Genomic DNA, 12,793 nt, shown 5'->3' with positions numbered 1-12,793 from the left:
AGACATTCAACTTAGAGCTGTAAAGTAACTATAATGTAAACTTTTACTGGGATCTATGAGATTTGGACTCGGTAAGATTGAGTTCAAATCTTAAAATATGGCTGCTGCTCAGTTTTCCAGCAACAATCCATCAACTGCTTCTAAACACAGTGCTCTGACCTTTGACCTCCGTACTTCATCTGTAACGATGGGCGAGAAAAAAAGGCACAAAGACAAGACAGAGAAGTTCCAACATGTCCTGGCAAAAGCTGTCCACAAAAAACTGCAACCGGGCTTACTTTAAAAAAACACAACAACAAACACACAGGGGAAATAAAGCAAACTGACTCGTGCTACAGGCTGATATATCTCAAAGCTGAAATTAATTTCTGTTCCACAAAAAGAAATGTGTTAATGGAGAGAGAGAGAGCAGCAAGTGATGTGAGCTTATACAACTTCAGATTTCGAATCGGGGGAGCCTCGAGGGGAGCCTGCGAACTTATCAATCTTCACAAGCTCCTCGCTGGCAGGAAGGCAGCGTCTTTCTAGTCTGAACATGTGACCGAGCTACTTTACAAGCTACTTCGAGAGGCAAGAATAATAAGAATAAACTGAGAAGTGATACAGTGTCACCAATATAAATCTAAAGTGGGGAAAAAACTGCAGAAAGAATATTATAACACTGACCTACATTTTCTATTACCCACCTGTGCTGTATCCGTGCCTCTACCTGCACCAGAGGCAAGATTGCTTCAAGCACCTTGCTGGCCGAGCCTGGAAGCATCTCCAGAACCTTCTTCTCTACAACCATTTTGTCCACGATTGTCTTGAAGTAGCGCAGGGCACTGACCACTTCTTTCTCCTGCTCCTCCAGCCTACTAACCTTCAAAAAAAAAAGCACAACCACAAAACAGTGTCTCAGGATTAGACTGCAAAGTTCATTTTTATAAGAGAAGTAAATAGTTACTATTTAGTCTGGGCTCTGTGCATTGGGTCTGCTACTCCTGTGGTTTGCTCACAGTTCAAAGCATCATCTATCAAGTGATGTGGCTTTGAGTGATCTTGGTGCTCCTGCAAAGAGCTCTTTGAGCCTCTCTAGTCTTTCACAGCGGGACTGCTGAGGAGTATACTCATTACACCAAAAGCCTTTAAGAGCTAACAGAGTTCATTCACGACGCAGCGCGGTTCCATTCGCGCCTTTATAGGTTTAGACACCTGCTGAAGCACAGCCAGCCGCCACAGCGACTGGGAGGCTGTGGGAACCAGCAGGGAAACCCACGTGTGGACACAATGGAATAGAGGAGCACAAAACATCTGACAGGAAAACAATCGTCTCGCAAAGAGGCAAACAAATACACGGAATAGGCGGGAAAGCGTTGGATTTCCCACAATACACACATGTCTGCTGGCGCACACAAACACACACACCTTGTTAGTAGGTTTCTCAGTACTCTTGGCTGCTGTCTCGGGCTGCAGTTGCTTGCCCTTCTTGGATGGAGTCCTCTTGATCTTGGGAGAGTGGAACTTATCCTTCAGGATCATGGTGATAGTGGACAGATGGGACCGTTGCGAGTCTGTGGACGAGAGAGGGAAAACACAGCAAGTTGAATGGTCAGTTACGGAGGAGAGATTCTCAAGGGGAGGTGGGGGGTGAGGAAGGGGGTTTGAGAATAGAAATAGATGTAAGCAGATGGCACAAGCTCAGTGAAGTGCTGATATCACTATCACACAGTGGTGCTCAGGTCAGGAGTTGAGCACCAGCAAGACTGCAAAGCTAACACAAATCTGCTGCTCAAGCTCATCTAGCAGCTCATTATTTGTACAGGTGTGAGGGAGACGAGGCCAAAGCAGACGAGTGTGCCTCTGCTAGTTAGTGCAGAGATGAAAATGACTTTACAGGATTACAGAGACGGCAGCTTCATAATAGATGAGTTTTTTTTAGCAGAATTCGAACTAGTTCATAGCAGTGAGGGTTTAGTTGATCCCAGGATTAACAGAGCCTTAAGATAAATAAGGTGCTCCCTCATGTTGTCCTTTCACCTCTTTGTCTCTCCCCTCCTATCTGAAGCTGAAGCAGGAAATAAATACTAATAAGAGCAGTGGGAGCTGACAGGACGAGTGTGGGTTTCTATCAGCGACAAAATGACACCTTTATCTGCTTTAATCTCCCTTGAGTGCCGCAACGGCGGGATGTGGCATTCTGGAGCCATCGGCATGAAGAAAAACAACCAAAAAGACTGCAGAATAGCAATCAACAGCAGGAAAGAGCCACAAACCAGACTTCCAGTGGGGCCGTGCTTTCATCGGCACCATTGATCGACACGACACGCAAGCATCCACCCACTGTTCTATCTCTAATCCCCATCATCCTTTACACCCAGCGCAAAGCCAAAGTTTGCCATGACGGCCTCGGACGGCCTCGTGTTCTCATTAAAAATGTTGGTGAGAACGGCTGCCGTAGCATTTCCTGAGATTAGGCGTGCGTGGCCCCTCGTCTCTTGTTCTTACGCAGATTTTTAAATTTTTTTATCCCAGCTTCACGCACAAAAAAAAGAAAAAGAAAAAGACTCCAGGTGAATTTTTTTTTTCGGGATGGGGCAAGCATTAGTAAGTTATTTGTGTAGCAGAGAGAGAGGATTGAGCAAAACGCAGAGTTGCTGGAAATCTCTTTCATGACTGCTCATCAATTTTAATCTGAATTTGACCCAGTTTCTAATATCCAAATCGGTTGAATCAATCACATATAGATGTTTCAACGTGTTTGCTTTGCTGGGGTAAAAACAAACTAACTCAAATGTAACTTCATGAGTGATTGTTTCCAGGGAGAGAGTAAATTCATGCCACCGTGTGACAGAGATAGCATATTTTATTGGTATGCTGTGCCTCTTCATTTCACACAGTCAGTGGAGTAAAGAAATAACAACGTCTAGTCAGCTGGGCAGGATTTAGGGAGAAGGAAGACAAGTTTATCAAAGAAGACAGAGCAGTCACTCGGTGCGATGAAGACCCTGCAGGAAGGGACAACCTTCTCATCTGCACTGCTGTCTGGATCTACACTTTGTAGTCGCGCCGCAGGGGATGATGTAGTCCTTCAGAGCTCCAGAAGAGCACGGTCTCAATAGCACAGCTAGCGTGAGAGATTATTTTACACCCCGAGGCTGTACATACAGTGTTAAGTCCGTTCTGCCACAAGCCAAGACACTCTCCTGGCTGGACTTCACTTTACAGAGTCACAGACTACATGTAGAGTAGTGAGTATGTTTTTGATTGCACATCAGCCTTCATATAAATTCAGCGCCCCCTCCCCCAGAATCCCCTTAATCTGGGAGTGTGCACAGGGGATTGTGTTGGACTTCACAAAAACGCTGAACCCTCTCACTCAACTGCAGCTTACACAGAGCTGAAAGGAGTGTGTCCGCGTTTACAGCTGCAACTCAGCATCGTCCCAGCCCCAGAGCTGAGAAGCAATGACACGAGCACAATGAGTGCATACGATCGATACAGCTGGTGACCTCAGACGCCACATCGCGGTCCCGAGGCTCAGCTGTTTATCAGGCGCACAGGGCTGGTTCCATCAATCCTCCGCTCCCCTATTCACTCCTCAACCCAGTCTTTTTTTGCCTCTTTAGTTCTTGGGAGCAGAAAGAACTGGAAGTCTGGCTCAGCATGAAAATGACATCATCAACAGAAAGAAATGGACACTGTTAAAGTCAGTAAGCACGAGAGAGAGGGAGAGAGAGAGAGAGAGGGAGAACACAGTGAAGTGCTCTGTTATAGTCATGCAGCCCCCCCTTAAGTATCCACCCTCCCCTCCTCTGTGAGAGAGTGCGCAGCCAGGTCCTCTCCTCAGCTTCCTGCCTGCTGCTGGCCAGAATTATGATGTCATTGGTTGTAATGTCTCAGACAGATCTGACGAGTCATCGACGAAACAAAACAGTGAAAGAAACTTTACAGTTAAACCGTTTTGGGGTGGGATAAAATTGGAAGTTGTGTAGGCGCTAATACTGTTGTCGTCTGCTACCCGTAGATTCTGGCAGCCTGGAGAACAGTAAAACTGTCTCAGTGCCAAACTGAGACTGGAGACTATTCATTTCTGCACCTCGAACACTCAAGCGCCATGAATAAGTCCAAATGGAAGCACATTTATGCACTTAACTCTTGAACAACCTGAGGCACTGTTAGATTACCGTCACTAAAAAGACTTCAAAGCATCCCATGATCCACCTTATAAGAGTTTCTGCCAGTTTTTACTTTTTACATAAAATGCAACACATTTTCCAGCCTCTATTTTCTCAGGTTTTTAGGCACATTTATGATGAGCACATAAGTGGCCAAAAGGGGACTTGGATCATGTCTCAACAACTATAAAACCAACCTTGTTCCCAACCTTGGGGACCCAGGACCCCATTTTGCGGATCAAAGTAATTGGTGCAACCGCTATACTGAAGGCTTTAAACAATTTTTAAAAGCTACAATTTGGTTCCAGTCTTCAACATATCAATCTACGCAGCTTTACACCATTTCAAATGTTACTTCAAAGCCAATACATGTGTTTTTACTACTTTAAAACTCCTTTGAGACACCAAGGGGATTAAAGAAGAAGAATTAATTTGAAGATTTAATATGTGATGCCTTCCCTTTGTTGATTTCTATTTGTGGCCTCCATATCCATTTTAGTGAAAAGTAAAAACTAAAAAAAATAAAACAGCAGAGCCTAACTGACAAACATCAAAGTGGGTTAGGCTTCCATAAAAAAAAAAATCTTGGTTTATCTCTTACATTGTAAAATGCTTCAGTCCCATGAAGAACTGAAACCAAACAACCCCCAAACCCTCACGTCACACTGCAAACTCACAATTACGCGTAAACCTCCCGCAAAAAAAATCCCCAGTGAGATGAGTTCACAGTTCATGTGGTAAAACCTTATGACAATCGGTTCGTGTTAGTAATGGTAGCAAAAATCCAAGTCTGTAGGATATGTGAAAAAATTACTATAACTGACATTGTTAAGACTAAATAGCGAAGGATTTAACAAGTAAACATCTTTTTTGGAGGAGTTTAAACTCTGCAGACACTTTGCTGCTCTTAAAGGCCTTGGGGACATTTAAAGCAAACACTTGAGTCTGAACAACTCTTCAACAAAGCCTGGGAGAGTTCTCATCCAACTCTGCGGTGTGAACAGATTCCCTGGGAGCTTTCTAGCTGCTGAATTGTCTGAAGGCTTTGTTACACAATAAGCAAACAGAAAAAAAACACACACACACATAGGGTGTAAATTTATGGATGCTTCTGGCAAAAAGAGGTAAGTGGATGCAATATACCGCAAATTAATTTTGTGTATATTTCGCTTGTTATTTGCTGGAGCCTGAAAAGACCTCTGCATTTAATTCTGCTGCCCTAAGGCAATCCACAGACACCTGCTGTCCAGGAACATTTCATTTAGAATAAGAAATAGTTTATTTAGTATTCCACCTGGAAAGGCAGCCAGTCTAGGGTTTTGTCAGCCTCACCACATGAACCATAGCTACGAGCACAATCCCTCCAGGCTAACATGATTCTTTTTTTTTTTCCCCGCCTGTCCCATTTGGTTCTTTAGCCGTCAGAATTGTTGTCTGAAGACCAACAAGGATACCCAATGGATTTATTTTGCCAAATGGATCATCATGGCATTGCCGTATTGGTCCATTTGATCGACCTTTGTTTTTATTATTTATTTTTTTTCAGTTGTTACAGACGGGACAGACATGAGTGAGGGATAGGAAAGGGAGAAAGAAAGAGGAAGGAAAAGAAAAACAGAAGGGGAGAGGGACAGTGAGAAAGGGGGGAAGAAAAAATATCTCCGGGATCACCTGTTGAGAGAAAAAGAATAGAAAACAAGCAAAAAAAACAAAACAAAGCAATATACTATACACAACACCATCGCATTAATCTAGCTAAGTGTAAACAGCAGTAAATACTAAATATTGAATGTTGTTGTGCAGCACGCAGGACAGACAGCGCACAATGTGCTTTGAAGTAGCAGCCAAGAAAGGTGTGATTTAAGTCTACGAACAGTGAACACCCGTGTGCACACCTGTATGCACACCTGTGTGGATCGGCGCGCTTGCATTCAAATGGTTTCCCCATGTAATGGTCTGCTAGAGGATGTAGAGAGCCATAGCCCTGTCCCCCAGGGCATGAAGCAGGCATGGAGGAGATCCAGGCCCCAGACATCCAGAGGCCCCAGAGTGCAAGAGCCCAAGGAGGACCACCGGAGGGGCATTCGTGCCACCTTCATGGGAAGGGCTGAGGATCCCCAGACGAGGGGTCACCCAGTAGCCACCGGGCAGAAGCTAGAGGGGGCTGCACCGGCGTGCCCGCCGGCTCCGCCGGCAGCCAGCTGTGCCCGAGTGAACCGAGCCGCAGGCACAGAGGCCGCAGGCCCGAGGGCCCCCCGCGCCCCGGAAGAGGCCTGACCGAGCAGCAGGCGCCAGGCCCCGCCAAGTAGCCACCGGGAGTGAGCTGGCACATGACCTGAGCGCCCAGTCCCGGACACCAAGAACCAACAATGCACCGACCCCTGAGGGCATCAGTCACCGGCAGGGAGTGTGGTGAGGGGAGATAGGCCTCCACACTTTGGAGGGCCTGGGAGTTCCCAGAGAGGTGGAGTCTAAGACCCGACCTGACATATAGACACAGACAAACAGGCACACACAGACACAGACATGCATTCCCACCCTCATGCACACATATACAAACACTCAGCACTCACCCAACGTAGGAATAAACGTAAATGGACATGTACACACAATCACACTCCTCAAACATACTCTATACCCCGGGTCCAGGTATCCTCGCCCCCAGAGGTGGAAACGGCACCCAGACCCAAGAGATGTTACCCTTCCCTCCGGGGTGGAGGCAAGCAGACCGCCCCCGGCTCCGCAGCAGCAGGGAGGCCAATCGGACAGCCAGCATCTCTTCCCAGCCCCCCCGCCCCGATGGCTAGCAGAGAACGGGGGTGTGTTAAGACCCCATACCTCCCTCCTCCCGCTCAAGTGTAGTGTTGCTGCGTGTTGCTCTAAAGTGTATTTAAAACAAGGGAGAGCATGGTGCTGCTGCCAGAGAGCAGCAGGTGTTAGCACGGCCCCTCCCGAGAACCCTCAATGTCTACATCGATTTAAAATTGAGAGGTGGGCACCGGCGCCAGAGGTAGGTTTGAATACACAGACCGTCTACTGGACGCCGTTAACGTGCCCACCCTCAAGGCCCTATATATATATATATATATATATATATATATATATATATATATATATATATATATATGTGTGTGTGTGTGTGTGTGTGTGTGTGTTATGAGAGTGTAAGTAATGTGGATGTCTAAGTTGTGAGATAAAATTGAGGCACAGGTGGCCAGAAGAGACGGGGGGGGGGGAATGTCTCCCCTGCACCCTGGTGACACACCCGCACCCCAAAGCCCTACCTGTGTGGGTGGGTGTGGTGGAGCGGGAAGAGGGAGGCAGCCGGGGATGGGGAGGAAAAGAAGGGAGGGGAGGGTGTCCCTCCCTAGGGCCAGCCCCCCCGCTGACCCCAATAGGCACCCCCGTCCTCTGGTATCCACCAAGGCAAGGGAGCCCAGGCCCATCCAGACCGGGGCCTACGGCAGCAGCACCGCCAAGCCCCACAGGACCCGGGGCAGCCCACCCTACCCCACCGCAGAGGAAACTGTACCCACCCCAACATTCAATCATCTCCCAGACTACACAAGACACAGACACCCAGGTTAAGTTTATTCTCCACCTCTCCTATGTCTCTCCCCACCTGCAGAGTGGACTCCTGCAAAGATGGAACAACCTCCCTGCCAGTTCAAGAGCCCCCCGGTTAGGCCGATGCACAAGAGGCCCCCTGCGCCAGGGCTGAGCCCCGTGCACCCACCCGACCACAACCTCGGCGACACCCCGACGAGGACCGAAGCCCCCAAGGCCCAGCCAGAGCCCCAGCACGGAGGCGAAGCACCCCCGAACCCCAAACCCCCACGCCCGCCCTGGATCCACTCAGGGACAGCCAGGCCACCAGGCCAGTAACCTACGTCCGCCAGCACAGACCATCCTCCAGCCCCGCTGCACGCAGCCACGAGGAGAACAACCTCTGAGAGCGACCAGAGCCACTAACCAGGTTATGAACACAACCCCCGGGTTAAGCCCTCCAGGGATAACGTCTCTAGGGGTCCTCCAGGTGCCCTAAGCCCATCCCAACCTCCACATCAACCACAATAGCCAAGGCGGGACCAAACCACGACCCCCTACCCCCGCTAGGTGATGGAGCCGATCAAAGGAGATTATTTTTATTTTTCCAGTTCATGAGGACCGTTTTCTTGGCGATGCATAGGGCAGTAAAAACCATGTGGACTGTATTAATTTCTGTAGTGACATCATCCAAATTTCCCAACAAGCATACTAAAGGGGAGGTTGGAATTTTACATTTCAGACACTTTGATAAGTCCTCACATATCTCGTGCCAAAACTTCTGCACTGGTGGACAGAACCAAAGAGCGTGGATGTAACTGTCTGGTGTATTGCCTTGACAGTGTGAGCTGTTGGCGGATGTAAAGCCCATCTTGAACATTCGATGACCTGTATAGTGCACTCTATGCAGTATTTTGTATTGTATTAATTGCAGATTGGGATTTTTAATCAATTTAAAGGTTTTTAAGCGAATCTGAGACCAGACGTTTTGGTCTAAGCTGACTGATAAATCTGCTTCCCACTTTGCAATAGGAAGGGATATTGATTCATCTATTTTAGAAAGTGTTCTGTATATTTTAGATAATAGTTTGGGGGATTTAAGAGTAAGAAATTGAACCACACTTGGTGGTGTTTGTAATTCAACTTGACTGAGGTTAAATTTCTTTTTTACTATGGATTTAATTTGTTGATATTCTAAAAATCTTTTCTTGTTGATCCCATATTGTGTAACTAGTCTGTCAAATGGAATAAATTCTGTTCCCTCTAATATATGTTCTAAGTATTTAATTCCTTTACAACTCCATTCTGGGAAATTAATCATATTATTGTTTTGTAATATGTCAGGGTTATTCCAGATAGGTGTACGTTTGCATGGGATTAATGAAGACTCCGTTATTTTTAGAAACTCCCACCATGCTGTCAGAGAAAAGCTGATGTTGATGCTTTTAAAGCATTTATGTCTTTTGATGTTTGAGCTAATAAATGGTAGGTCTGAAATCTCTAGATCATTGCATAGTGCCTGTTCAACATCTAGCCAGGGCTCATCTAAGAGGGTACATTTTAACCATTCTGAGATGAACTGAAGCCTGTTGGCTAAGAAGTATTGGTGAAAATTAGGCAGATCTAATCCTCCTCTATCCTTGGTTCTTTGTAGCGTTTTTAAGCTGATGCGCGGGGGTTTATCTTTCCAAAGGAATTTAGAAATATGTGAATCCAGAGATCTGAACCAATCTTGTGATGGTTTGTTAGGGATCATTAAAAATAAGTAATTTATTTTTGGCAAGATCATCATTTTTATAGTGGCGACCCTTCCCATGAGTGATATGGGTAGAGATTTCCATCTAGTCAGATCACCTTCTACTTTCTTTAGAAGTGGGATGTGGTTTAATTTAATTAAGTCTGAAAGCTTAGGAGAAACATTAATACCTAAATATTTAATATTTCCAGATTGTAGTGGGGCAGAAGATGAATTATGGAAGGAGCAGTTAATGGGAAGAACTGTAGATTTTGGCCAGTTAATTGAATAATCTGAAACTCTTGAAAACCAGTTTATTAGAGTAATTACCTCAGAGAGGTTGATTTGTGAGTTTTGCAGAAAAAGCAACACATCATCCGCATAGAGACTGATTTTATGTTCTACGTTCTTACATTTTATGCCCTTAATTGTTGTAGCCTGTCTAAGTGCTGCTGCTAGAGGTTCGATAAAAATTGCAAAAAGTGAAGGGGAGAGTGGGCATCCCTGTCTGGTGCCCCTCAGGAGACAAAAGCTGGAGGATGTCTGGTCATTTGTTCTGATACGAGCTGTTGGGGAATTGTATAATATTCTTATCCAATTTATGAAAGAGTTTCCAAAACCAAATTTGTGTAAAGTTGCAAATACAAATTTCCAGTTAACTCTGTCAAATGCTTTTCTGCATCTAGAGATAATATTATGGTTTCAATGTTTTTATTGTATGAGTAGTCTATTAAATTAAGTAATCTACGAGTGTTTGTTGAGGAGTGCCGACCTTTTATGAAACCAGTTTGGCTAACATGATTCTGAATCAGTGTGATTAATATCTTGAAAAACTTCCTTGAACTCATGACTCCCAAATCGCAAGGCAAATGGTTTTTTAATAAACAGAGCGTTATTTTGAATCCTGACAGGCTGTCAGACAAAAAGACATACCTGAAGGTGTTTGAAATGCTGCTTCCTCATAAACTGAATATTATTAAATTAGGAGGGTTTTTTTCCTCTCTCCCCTTTCTATTTATAATTAGGGAGGGTACCGGTATCCGGTGCCATCATGGCACGGTTCTGACATAAACGGTAGTAACCAGACCGAAAAGCAGCGCGCATTTCCGTGCTTTATTTCGTGTCTTTTTTTTCCTGAGCTGTGATACCACTTCTTCTTCCTTACATTTTCTATTGGCGGTTGGCAAACAACTGAAAGGTGCATTACCGCCACCAACTGGTATGGAATGATACACTTTAGATTCTAGCCAATCATTTTACGTTTCGAGGATAGTAGGCGGGTCAGGTACGTACGTTCTTTTAGAGCAGAGCTACAGATTAAAAATGCCCAAGGCCCAAAGCGGTCAAAAGTCTGGCTGTACTTCACAGCAAAAGATGCAAACTCAGCAGCCTGCAACAAGTGCTTTAAGCTGATACTGTTAAGGAGGTCACACTTTAAATCCGATGAACCTAGCCCTGCCAGTGTAGCAGAAATGATGATGGCAGCAGCAGCCGTTCTTCTCTGCGTGAGTAGCTTAATGTTGTTCGTGTGTAATTTACGTTGAGTAAGCTAACCGCGTTATTAAATTAATGCATGTAACGTGAACTAGCAAACACCATCATAGCTACATGCGGCTGTCTTCTTGTTTGATGGCAGATACTCCCTTCACCCTGGCCAAAAAGGCTAAAATGACCGAAGAAAAAGTGGAAACAGCTAAACATGAGAGGTTTTTGGACAAAGTTTGTGTTTTTTTCCATTGTTTAAGCACTGCTTCCAGCCCAGAGTGATACCATATATGCCCTATACCTGCAGAAAAGACTAACATTGTTATCTTTTTACAAAAAAACAGCTGAACATGAGAGGTTTTTGGACCAATTTTGTGTTTTCCATTCTTTAAGCACCGGTTTGGGCACCGGCACCGTTTTCAAAAGTACCGGTTTGGCACCGGTATCGGATAAAACCTAAACGATACCCATCCCTATTTATAATACAGTATCTCTGAGTGGGAGGAGGTTAATTCCATCCCTGCTATTAATGGCAGTCTGTGTAGTGTGAAAAACTGCAATTTATGGAACAACTTGTTTCTTAATTGTACTTATCTTATTTATCTATTTTCCAAATTAGAAAAAAAAAATCCCGTTCTGTATTGCTGATCATGACGACTGGTGCCATATGTGTTTGTCGGGGTGTGACGGGCTGGCAGATTGATGTGGTTCCTGTTCAGTACAGGTGTGATCTATACAGGACAGCTGGTGGCCTCTTCCTTCTCACTGGCCCTGTAGGCTTAGAGTAAGACGAAACAGGCTGGAAAGGCAGAGATGAGGCTGCGCTTAAAGTTACGTGCACAGCTGTCACCTCCTGCTGAACCCCTTCAGCGAGGAGCTTCTGGGTGAAAGTGTCCCCAAACCTTCCTCTGCGGACGTGTTTAGCCTGTTAGAAGACCGCTACGAGAGTCACAAAGGTCACTGTGGCAGCTGTTCAGCATACGAAAAAGGTAAGTGGGGGGGAAAAACTGATCTGAAAGTGTGCATAGAAAAATGTTTAGAGGATGAATGAACTGCAAAAATGAGTTCTTTTTCTGCTTTACACAGACTCCTTGAGAGATAAAACCTACACAGTATATGTATACATAGCCTTCACAGTGGACTCATTCAGTCCATCGGTGTGTTAATATGCTTTTGAGTTTATAACGGCATTTCTGTTGCACCACATTTTGAAGCAAAGACCCACAGTACCAGCAATGTTAACTGATTTGCTAGCTGGGGCATCTTTTCATGTGTCTGGGACAGTCTTAATAAACTCAATAAGCTGTCATCTGACCAAACTTCACCGGTTATAGCATTACATCAAACAGGCTTTAAGAACTGTGCATTACTAACACCTAATCGTGACTGTCAGCTTACTTTATGTTTCAGTTTAGTAAACCTTTACTCTGTCATCATTGTCAGAAAACTGGTTGGTGTGGATCCATGTTCTTATGGCCCCAATCACAGGCATAAACCAGCTGGCATTAGCATGGTAACCACCAGTCACTAAGGTTAAAATGTATAATCCTTGACCAGTTATGAGCAGTTGCTGGAAATTGCTACCAGTCATTCTCAATTGATCGCTAAACACCAGTAGCAACTGGTCTATAGACCCCCTAGTAACCGTTGGTCACTTGGGAAAAGGTGTATTCCTCAGCTGGTTGGCAAATAGTTGTAGGAGGCTGCTTGCAGTTGCTAGGTCAAACTGTCACACAGAGGTATGAAGCACTGCACTGAAAGCCTCCTTGCAATTGTTTGGGTCACTAGCAGATTGCAGCGCTCAGTAATGTATATAGAAGATGGCAAATTGTGTGGAAAAAAGTCGCTAAATACCTGCCTAAACAGCATT

The 12,793-nt window shown here is 45.2% G+C and overlaps 1 protein-coding gene across 9 annotated transcripts in view; it reads right to left on the bottom strand.

Annotated features, from left to right (window-relative positions):
• rapgef1b (Rap guanine nucleotide exchange factor (GEF) 1b) overlaps positions 1 to 12,793 on the bottom strand; it is a 50,873-nt gene that overhangs the window by 21,824 nt on the left and 16,256 nt on the right. For 7 of the 9 annotated variants that reach the window (XM_085166621.1, XM_085166620.1, XM_085166624.1 and 4 more), the window contains exons 2-3: positions 1,400 to 1,553; positions 687 to 857 (exon numbers count right to left, since the gene is read on the bottom strand). In XM_085166621.1, coding sequence (XP_085022747.1) covers positions 687 to 857; positions 1,400 to 1,553 — 325 coding nt within the window. Of the gene's footprint in view, positions 1 to 159; positions 180 to 686; positions 858 to 1,399; positions 1,554 to 12,793 lie in introns of those variants that run through there. The other 2 variants (XM_085166626.1, XM_085166627.1) reach the window with 2 other exon arrangements.

The sequence above is a fragment of the Neolamprologus multifasciatus genome, chromosome 7 (genome assembly GCF_963576455.1).
Source record: "Neolamprologus multifasciatus chromosome 7, fNeoMul1.2, whole genome shotgun sequence".
Lineage (NCBI taxonomy): Eukaryota > Metazoa > Chordata > Actinopteri > Cichliformes > Cichlidae > Neolamprologus > Neolamprologus multifasciatus.
This window is presented reverse-complemented; position numbering and strand designations above follow the sequence as displayed.